The 18,039-nt window shown below is 38.5% G+C and overlaps 1 protein-coding gene across 15 annotated transcripts in view; it reads left to right on the top strand.

Annotated features, from left to right (window-relative positions):
* MAGI2 (membrane associated guanylate kinase, WW and PDZ domain containing 2) overlaps positions 1 to 18,039 on the top strand; it is a 702,121-nt gene that overhangs the window by 536,315 nt on the left and 147,767 nt on the right. For all 15 annotated transcript variants that reach the window (XM_077179136.1, XM_077179134.1, XM_054631283.2 and 12 more), the window contains 2 exons: positions 9,642 to 9,699; positions 16,589 to 16,710. In XM_077179136.1, the coding sequence (XP_077035251.1) occupies positions 9,642 to 9,699; positions 16,589 to 16,710 (180 nt within the window). The remainder of the gene's footprint in view (positions 1 to 9,641; positions 9,700 to 16,588; positions 16,711 to 18,039) is intronic.

The following is an 18,039-nucleotide window of genomic DNA, read 5'->3' as shown; positions in this document are numbered from 1 at the left end:
ATTTTCCCCAGTGCAATGTAATCTCTCTCATCAATTGTATTGATTTATCTATTTCATCAAATACTATTTAAACAACTACTGTATCTGCATTATGTATATGCAGCCAAGTTCAGAACTGAAAAAACATGTTATTAAAAAGCATGGTAGTCATAGAAACAAATCATATAGAAAGTACCTTGAGGAGGATTCTGCTATCTGATTGTATAGAACTTCACTGGCCACTTCATAAAACACAGAAATGTAATGCCACTTTATAAAACACAGAAATGCCTTGTACTTGATCATAGCTCTAGTTTATTTAACCTGCTCTCAGATTTCCATCCAAGGTCATCTGGTGATTCTGAGGCAGTTTCAGCTCATCACAAATACATAATGCACCTTTGAAATTTTACAGTCTGGGCAGGATAGCTTTCTGTTTGTAGACCACCCACAGGTAATCAGTTCATTGTAAGCATTCAAAGTACTACTTGGCTATTTTTTTTTTACATTAGCATTACAGATGCTATATTTTTCTGTCTCCTTTTATAATACATCTATCCATTTCCATCACTGGCCTGTCAAATAAAATCAAGTAATTGCCATTTGTTGTAATAACAAGGCAGAAAAAAAGCCACCAGAAAAACAGACAGCATTATTCTATGTGATTTATTTTGAAACATTGACTTGAGACTCCCGAGGCCCAGTGAGAAAAAGGCAGTCATGAAACAAATGTTTTCTAATGTTGATTGAAATTTTGATTGAAGTTCAGTGTTGTTATTTTAAAAATCCTTCAGAAACAAGGCAAAATAACATGTTTGACCAGGAAAGAGGGTTAGACAAGATGAGGAAAAAGTGGCTTCCTCCATGCACAGGAGCAGCATGGCTGTATGGAGCTCTCCTGAGCATCTGGGTGAAGAAGAGTCTAGGTACAGTCTGAAGGAGGCAACAAAGTCAGCTTTGCAGGTGACCCCATCAACACAGCCAAGGGCATGGCTGCATTGAGACCTAGTCAGGCTGTGGACTGGCCCAGCAGAAACCCTGTGAATTTCAGCAAGGACAAATGCAGAGTTCTACTCTTGGGCAGAAACAACATCTTGCAACAGTACAGGCTGATAACTGACTTGTTAGATTGCATCTGTAATACTGAACCCAGTTTTTGGGCCCCATGATACACAGGAGTTCAGCAGAGGGCAACCAAGACAGGCAAGGGCACAGGCACTCACCCTGTGAGCAAAGGCTGAGGGTATTTCTGTTTCCCCCTTAATAAAGGCACTGAAAATAGCACTGAAATCTGTCATTTGGGTTTATTACAGAATAATAAACATTTTAATTTGTAAGACTAGAGGTTAAGAGGTGAACAGATAACTAAAATTGTTGAATTTGAGAGACAGAACACCTGGCAGCCTCCCATAAAATTTGGCCTGCACTTTTAGTAGCTACATACTTTAATATGGAACTTTTTAGGTCAGTAGCTAAATTTAAGGGTTAAGGTTTTATAATAACAGTAAATTCAGAAGCTCCACAAATTCACAGGGTATGCAGTTAAACATATAACAACAAAACAATTAATATAAATAAAGTAAGAGACTGGAAAGCAAATAGAAGAAAAGCCTAAGCCTAACTTTATGACATCATGCATTTGTTAGATAGAAAACAAGGCTGGTTTGCAACAAGGCTGAATTGATACAGTCAGTAATGAGATACAAGCACTGAAAGATTTGAACATCCAAAAGATCAAACAGAGTGTTTCTTTTCAGTCTGTTTGTTTCAAAGTCTAAGGAAAATAGCACAAAACAGCTGTGTTAATAAAATCCGTTTCAAAGGCAGAATCTTCCACATTGCAGCTCTACGTGGCATGAAGCAAATCTGCTGAACTTCAGGAATACAAACTGATAATGCAGCGTGCAATTGATGTACTCAGGGCTCCTGCTCTGCAGGCAAAAGGAGAGGGCCAGTGCCAGAGCATCTCATTGCAACCCCCTGCCACAGGGATGCCTTTCACCAGACCAGGTTGCTCCAAGCCCCATTCAGCCTGGCCTTTAATACAGCCTGGCTGAAACTTGTTAGAGATGGATGATGAGATGATTGGCACTCGCAGTTAAGGGATAACTATTGTGGGAATATTAAGAAAATCTTTAGTGATGTTTAGTTATGTTATTGTAGTTTAGATGTCCTCTGCTCTCCCCACAGTTCCCTTTCCCCCCTGTATTGTTGCCATCAGACAGCCTGGGCTGTCTAGGACAGGTACAAAGAAGGTGTGCACAGGTGCCCCTTGCATGGGGCAGCTGGGAATGGAAAAGCTTGGGGGTGCTGAGGGGGTGAGGCATGGCAACACCTGAGCTCCAATCCAGTTACAAGAAAGCAGTCTCCATTGATAAAGGGCAAGGAAGAGCTGACTGACAGATTTTGGGAGGGGGCAGGGCTGGCTGATCCAACCCCCAGGGGTATAAAAGACTGAGCATCCATCTTGAAGATGAACTGGCCATGTGGTATGCATGAGGGGCAGTTCCCAGTGCTGCAAATTTTTCCTTATTTAGTCCTTTTGTTGTATGTTTGTCAAGGTTTAATAAACCTTTTTAAATTTTCAAAGTGAGCAGTTGTTTCTCACAACCTTGAACCAGCCAGCAGGGCCACCTGGGCTCGTGGGCATGGAGCCCACCAGGGCACAGGTCAGGCTCCTCTGGCAAGCCAGCATCTGCAGAAAATGTCCCTCATCCTGAAGGGACTTCACTTCTAGCAGTGCCCATGTCAGCTAGTTTAGAGCTCTGAGCTGTGGGGGTGTTGCAGTGACTCTGTTTATGAGTACCTTTTATTATATTAAAAATGAGATGGTGTGTAATTTGACACTGAATTCAGAAATTTTACCATGCTCTTCTTGGAAGCTAAGGCACACTGCTGTTTTAGTATTTCTAGGAAGCTTGGATGCATTCTTATCCAGCCTTCTGAGCAAGAACTTGCAGCTAAAATGTGAGATATCTCTGTTTCCCCAGCAACATGCTGGTCACTTTAGTGGGAACCTTGAGATCAACAAGGAGCTGCTTTAAGCTTCTCTCTACACAGAAGTTCTGTAATATGAACCAGGCACATGGCACAACTAATGCAGGAGTAAGGACAAGAACAAGATAAAAGGATAACAAGATTTGATGAAAAAAATTGTAACATTTTTATAATCTTTTTTTCAATGTTTCTGCTTTCCTTAAATCTATTCTTTATAAATACATGGAAAACATGATTTTGCATTTTGTTTAAAATATTTTAACAGAAACTCTTGGCTTTCTCTTGAAAAGGTCCATGGAAAGTACTTTTGACCAGCTTATTGTCCACTTCCCTCTTGAGCACTGAGTTCCTTATTAAACCTTTATTAAGGAAACCACCTCAGGCAGTGCCTACAGTAATCTATCTGAGTTCACAACATGTAAGTTTTTTCCCCCTTATTTATTTCTACTTGATTGGGGGTTTTAATTTTTATTTGACTGAAAAGCTAACAAGCCTTTTATAGATTTTTTAGTAAAAAAAAAAACAAAACCAAAACCAAACGAACAATAAAAACCAAAACAAAAACAAAACAAAAATACCAGTAATTCAGTTAACACTTTGTATTAATGCAAATCTTAATTAGCACTGCACAGTTCTCCATGTCAGAGGAATCAAGTATACCTGATGTTAAAAAATATCCCAACTGTTGCCAGTATCACTTGGTAACAATGCTGGGAAAAATATTATTGTATTTATAGTAATAGTAACTAATCTATGTTCTACATAATTAAGGATGTGGCATGTCACAATAAGCTGCACAGAAGGAAAAAGATGCATTTATCAGATGTATTACTTTCACATTTATTTCCATTCTGCAAGGAGAAATTTTGCATAATGGCACTTTATTTGTGAAAATAAATTGGACATGAATGTTTTTTGATTGCAGACATAACATAAACAGTCATGATTCTGTGAAATTTCCTGATATGAGAATGGCATTTGGAGAACACAAGTTTCACTGAAATTGAACTTACATGGCTTGGCTTGGAGGTGGTACATTCACTAGGTTTTCCAGATCTTCCATTAAAGGGATCTTCCCTTAAAGGAGTAGTCAATTTAGGGTTTTTTTGTGGAGGTGGAATTGTCAATCCTACCTTTGTTGTTATTTTCACGGAGAGAGTGAACAATTCAACTTCCATTTTTATCTAATTTTTTTTCTCTCCCCACCTACTTAGTGTTTCCATAGCATGTACCTGTTGATCTGGTTCAGTTTTTGAGCTCCAGATGGAATGCAGATAGGTGACCTAGAAAAATTCACATAGGTATGGGGGTAATAGGTTAGGTCCTGATTTTCAGTGGGTAGTGTAATTCCTCTCTTTCCTCATGGCAAGCTGTATCAGAGGTTTCAGGAGCAGCAGCACAACCATAGTGTGTTTCATGTATCATCTGGACAATGTGGACTTGCACAAACAAAAGCATCCAAACCCAGTATCTCCAACCCTGAGCTCCTGAGGGAGCAGCACAGGAGCAGCATCCACCCCCTGGGAACCTGTGTGCTGTGCCTTGGGGTATTACAAGCAATGTTTTTTTGTGTAAGCTATGCAGTGAGGAACACTGGTTTAGACTTAGAGATAAATATTTGCAAAGACTGTATCTCTTAGAGGAACTGGAAGACTGTGACACCGCATAGCACTGTGGGGCTGCACTGCTTTTAACTTGTAATCCAATTCTTTTGATACCCTTTCCAGTAGGTAACTGACTTGAAAAGGCAAAACTGAATTTGAAACAGGGAGAAAGAAAAGAGAGAAAGCAAGAGATTAAAAAATCACAGGCTTTTGAGTGGGAAGATACAGTATTTTTTTTTTCTGAAAAATCTCCTATATAGGTTAGAAAATGATTCCTGGCCTGTGCCTGGGTGTTAACAAGGCAGGTGAACCAAACTTGTTCCTCCACAGCTTCCACATGCTCAATGACAGTATTTTCTATAACAGCAGGCATTATATTATTTTTTTCTCTCTCATGCTATATTCCTTTGAACCAAACAAATATTTTGATTTGCAGCTGAATCAGGAAATATGCTCTCATCTTTCTTTCCAGCATGTCAGCAGGGTGGGTAGTGACACAATGCTGTCTGTTGTTCTGAAACCTTGAGAAGTTTTTATGATTCTCTTTAACTCAGTGAATGATAAACTTCAGAAAAATTAATCTCCAGGCTTGGTGGTGTGCTTTTTCATCTTGGCACACTGAGATCCAAAATGTACTCTTTCCTCCATCCCTAGAGAATGTTAAGTGGCACCATTAAAAATCATTCTGAAATGCAACAGCTTTCAGAAGGCAGAATAAGAGCATCTGCACCATTAGCATAAGCAGTCTGTGATGAGAAGGCACTACAATTGATTATTAAAGCAACCTGCTCAAATTCATATCAGTCTTTCCTTTCTTCCTTCTTTCTCTTTTTTCCTTTCTTTCTTTTTTTCTTTCCTTTTTTTCTTGCTTTCTTCTGACTTTCATTACCACTCGGCATTTAACTTTTAGAAAGGCAATTCTGAATTAAAAGCTCACCCAGATGGTTACTGAGCAAAGGTTGTTTTGGATGACTGGTATTGGCTAGATGCTGCTTGTCTTGTAAGGAATAAAGCATGCATTGCAAAAGCTGGAGGATATAAATATATCATCATAGAGACTATCTAGCACCCTTACATCCACTCATGGTGTCAGCATTGCCAACCACTGCACAAATCATTACTGATTTTTAAAAGGTGATTTTATAAATATTCCTGAGAAAGCCCTGTACTGGATGATAGGAGGATGTTAGATATTTAAGATTTAAAAATAAAAGGTATTTTTTAAATTTTTTTCCATTCTATAGAGAGAAATCCTTCAGCAGTCTTCAGACCTGGAGGACAAGAGTGGTAGAAGTGTTGAGTTCCAAAAGATGAAGATGTCTGTCATTCTATAGCACAGTATCCATGAACCAGTGCTTGCAAAAATTGCACACAAATGAGCATGCTGATGCTACCAAATGAATATCAGCTGAAAGATATAGCTCCTTTCCCTATTCACATCCATTAGCAATCTCCTTCACTAGTCTTGTACAACAATTCTCTTTTACAAATATTTAATGTTCACTTTCATCCCTAATGATCATCCCTGGGTACAGTGAAATCAAAAGGAGAAACTGTAATGCCCTCACCCCTAATCTGGCAAATGCTAAGCTTCCTGTTTTATAAAGCAGTAAAGTATTTCTGTCCTTTAATCTTTCATTTCAAGAGTGAAAAATGGAATAGATGCCACAATTTAGTCTAATGAAAAATAATCACAGTGTTCCTGAAAGCTAATGTAGCAGAAGATTCTTCTTAGAGAAGTTCTGTAGTAAACTACACTCCACTAATCTTATCTGCCATTCTCAACAGGCAGGGGCCTGGGGTTTGTGCTCTAGCAATTCTGTTTTACTGGTCAACACAGAATTTTAATTAAACATAGCTTATAGGCCAAATCTTAAATAGAATAATAAAATCAGAGCATAACCTTACATGGAGTGTATTATGGTACACAAAGGTAATCTTGTTTTTCTTTCTTCTGAACCCATGGATATCTTATGATGTTAAATAATCAGTCATTCAAGCCATGCATTTAAAAGGGGATTCTCCTTAGTATGTCAAATACATAAAATTTTTACAGTAGTAAATGGATTTTTTCTTTTCCCTTCTCAGTAGTTGTGCCAGTTCATAAGTACAATTAAGTATTACTTTAGGAAAAAATAGGCCAATAGGTTAATAGTGAATCCTCAATTATTTCAGATTTTTATCAATATGTAAAACTAAATATGTTATCTGCATCTATATACTTGTAGTGTATATACTTACACAAAAACACCCACTTTCAAACTTGGACAAAATATCTGCTTATTTATTTATTTATTTCATACTCTGAAAAAATGCACCTACTAATGGACTTTGGGAGAGGAGCCTTTGGACACCTGTGTGTGTATGTCTGTGGGGAGGTGTGTGTGTCTGTGTGTACTTTTATGTACAGGTCTTACTGGTACCTCTCTGAGTTTTCTTTAAAGAAATATAATTTTAGATGGACAGATATGAAAGCAACTTGAAGTTAATTAGCATAAGAAAACTGTGCAAGGTTGCATGAAAATAAAATGTACTAATAGTACTTAAGCTAATATTTTATATTCATCCTGTATCATAGTGTTTGGTAGGAGCATCATTTTTCACAGCAGATTTTTGCCTTGCTTATCATGCATGAGTTGGCAATGAAATTTTCTGTAGGGACAGTACAGGATTTGTGCATCAGCTGATTTCTTTTTGAATATTTATGGATTACACTACACAGTCTTGTCCCAAGATACACAGGATTTTGTGAGAGCTGTTGTAGGGTGATTCACCTCATTTCAGTCAAGTTCTGAGAAGGTCTGGGAAGAGCATCAACAGGGCTTTCTAATGCTTAGAGCCTCAACATGCCAGTGATGTGTCCCTGCAATACAGAGGTCAGCAGCCTCCTGGGCTGCACTTGGCAGAGCATCACCAGCAGGCCAAGGAAAAGCTCCTGCCCCTCTGCTCAGCACAGGTGAGGCACAGCTGGAGCGCTGCATCCAGGGCTCCCAGTGCAGCAGAGACATGGACATGAGGAGGAGAGTCCAGTGAATGGCCACTAAGGTGATTGAGGGATGGAGCATCCCTCCTAGGAGGAAAGGATGAGAGACCTGGGACCTGAACCTGGGATCGTTTAGCCTGAAGAAATGAAGGTTCAAGGGAGATGTTATCAATCTAGATAAATACATGAAGGGAGGTGCAAGGACACAACCAGGCTCTCTGCAGTGGTGTCTGGTGACAGGGCAGGAGGCAAAAGGGCACAGGCTGAGTTACACAGAAAGGTTGTGGAGTCTCCATCCTTGGATATATTGAAGTGCTGACTGGAGATGGTCCTGAACAATCTGATCTGGCTGACCCTGCCTTGAGCGGAGGGGTTGGGCTAGACAACCTCCAAAGTTCCCTTCCAACATCAACTACTCTGTAATTCTGAGACCAGCTTGAATACCTTATGCTGCCTTAATTCCTATGAAGAGAGTAACAAAAAAAGTAGTTCAGAATGTGGAGTTAGGAAGATTTCAAAGCTAACAATCTTCTAAGAAAAATAGGAAAAATTGAGTATCAACATTAGGCCTTCTGTTAAAAAAAATAGGTAATGTGGAGTTTCCTCATCTGCCTGTCTCCTGCAGAGGGTTGTATCCTTCACTGCAGGATTGGAATGGGCTGAGCAGGAACATCCCTTGGGGGCAATGTGACATGAAGATCCCAGCAGTCTAAACAGGTTCATTCAAGAAAGGGTCAGCTACTACAGATGCATTTAAAGGAGAAGTAACAAGCAGAGGTTAACACGGCCTTTTAACCCTTTAGCCTCCCTTTTGCCACTCAGGCTTTACTTTCCTATTTGGCCCTTTGAGCAAGTTAGTAATTGTCTATTCATACTGTCATTGAAAAAATAAAAAAAGCTCAAGTCCTCCAGGAGTACTTCTTTATGACCAGTGTAATGACTGTTCAATGTGATCTAAATCAGTTCTATTCTGTCTAGTTCAGTACTCATTGTCTCCAAAAAGTTAATTTAAAATAGGAATTTAAAAAGAAAAAAAAATCTGAGATAAGGAATTCTAGAGTCAAATTTCCTTTTAGAATCTCAGCACCACTCCCCATACATTGTGTCACAGTCTTTAACTGCACAGAAATCAATACCTGTGCATAATGGGAATGCCCATCCCTTTGTGAGTCTCCTCTATCCATGTCACCACTTCGTACTGGGGTTTTTACTCTATTCATATCAACTGAAATACTTGTTCCCTCTGTCTGGTGCCTTTTAAACACAAGATGAAATTCTGTTGGGAATATAATATTTTTTTAAGCATTCAGTTAGTGATAATAAAATAAGTATCGATGTACATGAATATATATGTGGCAGTTTGGTTATAAATGAATGCAGGTTGATTTTCAAGATTGTTGAATTAATATTTGCAACAATTTCATTTTAAAGACCAGAATATTTTAGGGATCTCTGTTTCTGAAAAATGTAGTTAGCTTTATGTCCAGAGGATGCTACAATATCTTTTTTTGGTTGTACTTTCATGTGCTGTTCTGTGCTCCTGTGTTCCTGATATATAACTTACCTTTGGAACAGGATGCCTTTGGAGATTGTGGAATTGCTATCCCAGTAAGAAGAATAATGCAAACATTTCAGTATACTAACTGTACTTATATGGCGGGATACAAACTCTTTTCATTCCTTCTAGACCAACTTTTCCAGGATTCCTAAGAAAAAAAACTCAAAAATCATTTCTTGTGTGTTTTCTTCATGAAAATAGAATGCCCTCACTTCCTCTGTCAATGATGTAACACAAGATGTGCTACAGTTGTTGGCTGGTACAACTCTTGGAACAATAAAGAAGTTCAACCAAAATGTGTTGCCCTATAAACTAAGAGTTGGTTTTACATGCAAATTTCCAAGTTACTACAACTTGTGGCTGCCATGGGGTGTGTTCATGATTTGGCTTTGCTTTAGCCACTGTATCTAATTTCACTATTATTTCCCTCAACACCCAGCAAAGATCCACAATTTTGTTTTTAGAAATCTTTGCATTCTGTACTGTATATACTGAGAGGGATTAACTCTTTGTTTTTCAGAGCTTCCATATGGCTGGGAGAAAATTGATGATCCCATTTATGGCACTTATTATGTTGAGTAAGTTCCTAAGTTCAATATTAAGTTGCTATTAATATGTCATGACCTAATACTGGTATCCTCTGCAATGCTCAGCCTGGCAAGGAATGGGTACAATTACTTGTTAAATTAAGGGTATACCAGGAATTCTCAGTCATCAAGGCAGTTAATCTATCCAGATACATTCAAAGTGTCCCAAATCAGTGCCTCAGGCATTCAGTCACCCTCTCTATCCAGGGTCTGGTTTCATGGTACCATTCCAGCTGACACTTGTGCAACAAACATACCCATTAAAGAGATGTTGCATTTTCTATCTAAGCTTTGGATATCCAGCAAGGTATAAATCTTGTCAATCAATGAATATAGCAAAGCATCATCATTTTAGTTCAGTTAAAATGTGGTTTTGGGTAGTCCTCCCTTGCTGCAAATCAGGTGTTAATACTGGTGTACCAGCAGTCAAGTTTTTTATATGCTGCATATAAAATTTTATGTTTTATTTTGTATTTAAAAGTGCAGCTGAAAACACTATAAATTCTACTTTCATAGAACAATCCTTGGTTTCATTTTCTTCAGATTCTGTTTTAGTTATGAAAGAAGAAAAAAGCTTCTTCCTCTTTGCAAAGGCCAAAAAAATGCTTTTGTTTGAAGTAATGGTAGAATCTGGCCAGTTTGTACGTAAAATATGTACAAACATAAAATAAATCTGAGAGATTATTTCCTCTGCTTTAACTTAACATAGTGAATGACAGCTCTTAACATAGTGAATGAGACTTTTGAAAAACGAATCTAGATTCAGATTGTGATACCTGTTTGGGAGGGGTCTGTTTTCACTCTGCTCTCTACAGATAGTATGCAAGAGAGGAGACAGAAAACCACTCCTGTCACTGTGCAGATTGCACTTGAAAGGTTGAGAAACAGCTATCCATTAGTGCCTTTTATTAAACAAGAGAGATCTTCAGAGAATATTGCCCCTGACCTAAAACTTCAATTTCAAATCTTGACACTCAAGCAGTATATTTATCTAGTTGTTTCATAGGAAATAGAAAATTTCACATTTTTCCCTTGGTCTCTTGATCAATACAAGCACACTGACTGCAGGACTGCCCTGGACAGGTATTGGAGATGCAGCTTTTCCAGGCTTCAGGATATGCTGTTCTTATGCAAGGGTCCAGGTGTGCAAGGAGAATAAAAAATCATCTGATTCCTGGAGATCTAGAAGATATAAGATGCCCCTTTCTTACCTGCTGTCACAGCAGCAGTTTGTAAATGCCCATGCAACCCCAGCCTTCTACAAAGCAAACAATCAACAGAAAATGGTGTTTGCTCACTGCTCTGCTGACTTCTTCTGTCCCATTCTCCAAATGCCAGAGCACCTGCTCTCCTTCTTTGTCCCCAGCTTGCTTCCTGCCCTCAGGTGAAAGAGGCAGCAGCTCCATCTACTTTGCTGCTCAGTTCACGTCACCTCAGTCAGTCCAGATTGAAGCAAAAGGAAAAGTTTTGAAGTCCCTACATAATGCCATTAAATTACTCCCCCTTGTGATGCCTGAGTTCTTTTATGATGTCCCCAGGTAGGAAGGGGCTGCAGTTCTCATATCATTTTGTACATAACCCCTGCCAAAGATTTCTGCACATACAATTATGCAGCTGCTGGGTGTAAGTAAAGCTCTGCCCCAGTGGTTTTTAGTGTATTTTGGCATGTAAGAGGTGTTGTGCAATTTCTGTGCAGTAATCTCTTACTGAGACTCCCTTGGTTGTTGGTGTAGCCTGAGGCTTTCTGGCACCAGCAAGGCTCAAACTCCACTGCAGAGTCAGAAAAGGAACAAGTATTTATCTGCATTTCATGTCCACCACAGGTAAACAGATGCAAGGCACCAGGCCCAGATGTTATTTTGCAATTACATATTTTAAGGCTGTTAGTGCCAAATTTATTAATCCTACCACAGATAAGATTTGTGGACAGGTACATCAAACCTACTGCAGTCTCTGAGGTTTTTAGAAGTGGAATGGATGCTCATGGTGTGTCATTAAAACTGCAGCCCTGCTAAATTCACATGGAGTTTTATAGTCAGTAAAATGTAGCTGTAGTTTAATTTGCTGTCTGAGCTCAATAAGTTTGAAACAAAGATTGCTTTCCATTTTTCCTGCTACAATATATAACAGTCACAGCTTTTTTATTATAGTACTCAACAGATGAGTTCATTTTTAACTAGATAAAATCAGATAACAATAAACTCTCTTAATTTTGTCATAAAAGTAGGTAAATTATGAGAAGCAAGATTACAAACTTCCACATGTTTAGGTCCAGTCCAAGTTTACATGCAGGCCTACAAAATCCTCATAAAAGAAAGGTTTGTACTCTGCTCACTGAGGTGCTTGTATCTCATGGGAAGTTTGTACAGTTGAGCAATGAGGCAGACAGACTCCCTTTCACCTTACAAGGAGCAGCCATGTTCAGATTAAATATTCTGAGACCAGAGAAAAAGCTAAAAAGAAAACAAACCAGAACAGAGAAACTTAAACCTTTTGCTAGTCGAGTTACTAAAACCAAATCACAATGTATGCAAATTTGTTTGCAAATCTGTTAAAAAAAGTCTCCAGTATAACTACCTCTCTTAATCATGCATTAATGTAGGTGTGATAGAATATTATAATTTCCATTTGCTTTTTTATGCAGGTCCAGGACTCATTTGTAATCTGTAGACATTGGAAATAAATGAGAAATGTTTGCTATATGTTTGTTAACTTTCAGGCAATCTGGCCTTAATTTGTAAACTAAGAGCTAACAGCACTGAGCTGTGCAGAACTATGGAGAGAAAGTAGTCATTAGAGTGCACTGGGTCTTTCAGGATTCTAATTGCCAAAAGATTGTTTTCCTCTTTAAGGATGACTAACTACAACACAGAGCTCAATTTTCAGGCATGGGCTCTTTAATAAAACAGCTAAATTAGCCATATAGGTATTTATCTTAGGAAAACATACCTCCTTGATTTACAACTTCTGACAATTCTCTACTCAAATAGAAAACGTTTTCTCAGGTCTTTTTGTCATTATAACGTGTTATCAACTGAAAAATGTGAATATAAAGAGTAGATAGGCACTCACAAGCTATACATTAGAATATCCATTTTATAGGCCTCTTGATCCCCAGAATTACTTTGTTGGGGATTACTTTGTAGGCATGTGGGTACCCATTGGGTAATGGGTAATTTCAAAAGCTGTAGGCAAAAACTGAAAAAAACCCATCTCATATATGGAAGTAGCTAAGTAAAGGAGATAGGTTAAAATCCTTCTACTGATGCCCATGCTCTGACCTGCTACCATTTTGCCAGAGCTCTGTGCCTTGACCATCAACTAAAGTCTGCAAATTAGGCAGTATGGCCCACAAATCTCCTAATGATGTGTTTCAGTTGTCCTAAGTGCATCTAACCTGAAACTCATCACAAAAGCAACTTAGCCTGGCCCCACTGACTGCTGAGAGGGTAGAACTGTGTCTGTGTCTTATAGTTTGGCTGGTGGTGATGGTTCCTCCCCATCATACAGAGTATTTTGACATCAGAAATAAACACAGCTCAAAAAAAAATCCTACCTCTGGGAGTTTGTCTCCAGTTGAGATACAGTGAGATAACACGGGCCAGCAGCACCAGCCACTCCTTCTTTGCACAGCCACAGTGGCACTAGAATAAATTAGTTGGATTAGGATTTTTGATTTAATATATATTGTATAAAATAAAGGAAGAAAAGTTAGAATTGTTCATTGAATTAGATCCTATGAGTAATGAGCAATATATTTTGGCTACCATCCAAAATCTGTTTTAACCACAAAAGCACTTACTTGTAACCATCTCTACAACTCACATTTGGCTTGTCTTATGAAGGCCTAGGCTAGTAATAAATATTGTGTATGCTGTTGAAGTAGCTAGATGTAAAGCTAGAATGTCTTTTCAAGAGAATTACTTGGCTTAATAACTTCTTTCTCGAGTAAACTCATCAGGAGCACTTTTTCTCATTTAGCCAAGAAGCTGTATAGCACTTAAAATTGCATAAAAGAGATGTGTTTCATGTAACATCAGTACAATATTACTGACTGTTAAAAATGACTGATTAGAAATATAACTTCCTTTTCTTTGAGTTCTCTTGGACACAATATTTAATGCAGTTTGGTTTTTTTTAATTAGATGGAAATTTCACATTGTGCTTTGGAGATTGCACACTACCAAAAAGCAGTCAAAATATGAGAATAAATTGGAGCTTAGAATTATTAAAGTTGCACCAACAACATGAGGTGCTTCAAGAACCTGTTAGTCTTCCTATCTGATCTTATAGGACAAAATATCATTTTCAGCTGTTGCTAAAGATATTTCTGTTTAAATGGACCAAATAATAACTTAAACTATATAGAAACTGTAGGTAGGCAGTAGAAAATGGATTCTAGCTGTGATGTCAGTACCACAATAACTAATCTTTCTTGAGCCATGATCACAGATTAGCTAAAATCCCAACTTCTCTTATATTACAGAACCACATATAAGTTGAGTCTTAGGTCTGCAGGGGGCCTCCTCCTTCAGGTGTGCCCTGCAACTGCAACCTGACACTAAGCATAATGCAAGATCCTGAATGAAGACTGGAGTGTAATCTTGGATATCCATTACATATGCATGATATGGCACAAAAGCCATGGGAAATCTCTGCTCTTGTGGAGGGCAGCTGGAGAACAAGGCAGGATAATCTAGAGCCCCTAAAGTAAGAGATGATCCCTATGTTGAAGCAAATAACCCACATGTATAGCAACCCTAGTTTAAACCTTATCAAATGCTAACATGAAACAAGCTAGGTATTGTACTCCATACCTCCTACTGGAAGCTGTTTTCTAACTTCACACTTCTATTGTGAGAAGCCTACAGACTTCAAGTCTGAAATCCTGGCATCTTTAATACATTCTAGTATTTACTTCCAAATGTATTCATGGAATGCAATTATATATCAGAATTAATTCTGCTTGAATAAAAAGCTAAAACTCCTTTGATCTTCTATAATAGAATACTCTATTTCACTGGTCTTCCTGTAAAATATTTCATAGAGATTCATTTCATTTGATCATGGGTGCTCAGAACTTTATGTAGTATTTGAGTTTCATCACTGTCTTGTGTAAAGGAAAAAGCAGTATTTCCTTTACAACATGAAAATACATCAAATGATAAACACATCACATATTTACTTTTTTCATGCTTTTGTTAGTGGTTCATTATTACCTTTTTTAATGCACATAAGTCTTGCTTTCTCCATTTTTAACTAGTGAAGTTTTTCTCCCTTTATCATAAGTTTCTAGGTTTCCAATAGAATAAGGTGCTGAACACCCTGACAATTACTAGAAATAACAGAAAGCAAAAGTGAAGGAAAGGAATAACTACAATCTTAAACAGCCTGTCTGAAGAATGGAAGGAAATGAGAGGGACTTTCTCTGTCTGCAGCATAGATCAAAATTTACTGAGAGCTATTAATGTAAATTTTAGAGTATGAGAGTAAGCTAGCAGCCCCTTGAATGACTTATAGCCATGTGAACAAAGTAGCAACTTAAGGATTTATCACATTTACTTCATCTCATTAAATCAAATATTCTTTTACATGACTGAAAGTCCTTTCATTTCATTAGCATTGGACACTAAATCCTATTTTGCAAGTGTATTGCACTCCCATGGGACTTGCTGCCTTTCTTCTACCTCACTTCCTAATGGCAATTCCACTTATCTTCTTTGAAGCTGTGGTAGGATCAAAATCTCAAAGGACCTTAAAAGTGCTTGATGTGGCACAAAAGGTCATTGCTATGTAAAAAAATACCCTTTTAGGACCTTAGAGTTGTGAAAGTTACCAGGTAACCTGTCCAAGTGCTTAAACCCATGATTGGGATTGGATTTTCAGAAGACCGCAGTAGATGGTAACCCAGTGAGAACAAATAAGGAGTGACAAAAGCCTGCCCTTCTGTAACATATGTATTTGATTGCCCAGAGCAGTGTTGGAAGCACAAGCCCCTTCTCTTTGTTGTGATTCTGTTGTGATCCTGTCTTACAGCTATGTTCCATGCAGCCTACTACATTATTTTGCCTCCTTGGAAAACGTGTAAAACATATCCCACGACAGGATTGAAAGATAGCTCAGCGATGGACAAAATGTGTGCTTTAAAGAATTAAAATCAAGGATATGGTGACAGTAGTAGTAAAGATCATAGTCCTAAACACAATGCAGAAAAATGCATTTTAATGCCAGAGATGGACTGACTTAATGACATGTAGTAGGAAATGTAAAACATCAAGAGAAAATCTATGTACTAACTTTTCTTATATTTCATATATCATCTGTGTAGTTCTAATTTGCCATCTAATTTCATTTCTGTATCTGATTTTTGTGTACAGCTGAGCAGATACACACCATAGTACTAAAAAGGAATCATCTTCAATTTATTACCCATTAGATTTATTTGTAAATTACCATCATAAAAGTACTCTGTTGTATAGGCTTTTCTTTTTTCTGTAAGTGAGTAAATTCCCTTACAACTAATTGACAATAATGCACAAAACTAGTTGAGATCCTTTGAATCATACACAGAAGAGTGGTCATGCCGAAGACATGAAAAACTGTTGCTGTAGCATGTTTCAGCAGTGCTGCTGTTTAATATGTAGTCCCATAGATCACAACCATTTTTATGTAGCAGATTTAGCATATTGAAGTGATAGGATGCTGCTCAGTGCTGCTCATTACACAGGGCACTCACAAGTTGTATATCCTCATCCCAAACAAAATTGTGTGGAATGTAAGGGACACGCTCAGGCCCATTGGGGCCTACAGCACCCTACTGTGAAAATTATCATTTTACCCAACTGAACCCAGTTTTTAATCAAAACCAATTTTTTTCCAGCCACATAAATAGAAGAACTCAATTTGAAAACCCTGTCCTAGAAGCAAAAAGGAAGCTACAGCAGCATAACATGCCCAACGCAGAACTTGGAACAAAGCCTATGCAGGCCCAAGGTTTCCGAGGTACAGTACCACATCATCTATCTTGGTTAAGATGAAAGATCCTGCTCTCCTGTTTATCTGACAATGATTTTGTCATAGTCTGGTTAAAAGAGTAGTGTTGCCAATGCTCAAAATGTTATCACCTATATCTTAACAGTTTTCTGCCTTAAATGTCCGGGTTCCAATATTTGCAGGACTCACCAGCCAACTAAAACTTCCAGAGGTGCAGAGAAAAAACCAGAAAAGTTGAATCTAGTGTTTCCTAAAGGCTGAGAAATTGAAAGCACAATAAGACTCCCAAAGTAATTTTCTAAATAAAATCATAAATTCTGTTCCTGGAAATGTACAACTCTCTCTTGAGCACCCAAGGTTGGCAACACTGAAATACTTAATTGTACTTTCTCTAAATTACTCTTAATTGATGTTTGGTATGTTTCTAAGCTAGCTCATCTAGCAAGCATCAATTACGTTAAAAGCCTCAAGCACAGTGTTATAGGAGTTTACAGGAATGCAGCCACTTGGTAACATAAAAATGAATGCGCTCAAAAGGAGCTGTGTAAGCATCAAGCAGTACTGGTATCAACTAATGGATTTTAACGTGAGGTTATAGTCAGAGAGTGAGGCTTGTTCTCCTTTGTGGCAGTAGAAAGCTCCTCATCAACCTTACCTAGACCCAAATTTGCCCGCCTGCGCCCCGCTCCCCGGAGGTCCCGCAGCGTCAGTGACCTGTGGCAGTGCCAGCACGACCCCGCCGGGGCCGGCGCGCTGTACGGTACGTCCTGCTGCTCTCCAGCCCTGGGGCCAGCTGGGCTCACAAATCTGCACCTTCCCCAACCCTCCCTCACCCACGGCAGCACGGGACAGCAGCACGGGGACCCACACTGCACCCCGAGGCACGAGACACGGAGTTTGCACAGCAGTCATGTGTGTCACTTGTTGGATGCCTAAACCCCGTGTGTTTGGAGAGAAAAGCTCATCTAGAATTTACCTCTTGGAATGAGACATTCACAGGGGATGTTTTCCTCACTGTGGCTGGGAGGGAAATTATGAGGAATGTATTACTTTGTAGACAAAGCTGAATTTATAGGTTAGGAAAGAGGTTTTTAAATTACCTCACAGATCATTTTTATTGTTGTGATTATTTGAGCTACGCAATAGCCACTTCTAAATGGATTTCTAATATCAAAGGATATTTATATCTTTTCATTTATGGCTGATCTGCCATAGATAAGAAATATGTTTTAAGCTTTGTATTAGTACAAGAACCCACAAATATTTTTCCTGGAATGCCTGCACTCTTTATTTCCTTGCCTTTGATACACTGCCACTTGGTGTCAGCCAATATTGTTA

The sequence above is a fragment of the Agelaius phoeniceus genome, chromosome 5, assembly GCF_051311805.1.
Source record: "Agelaius phoeniceus isolate bAgePho1 chromosome 5, bAgePho1.hap1, whole genome shotgun sequence".
In the NCBI taxonomy this organism is placed as follows: Eukaryota; Metazoa; Chordata; class Aves; order Passeriformes; family Icteridae; genus Agelaius; species Agelaius phoeniceus.
The sequence above is the reverse complement of the archived record's forward strand: the minus strand, read 5'-3'. Positions and strand labels throughout refer to the sequence as shown.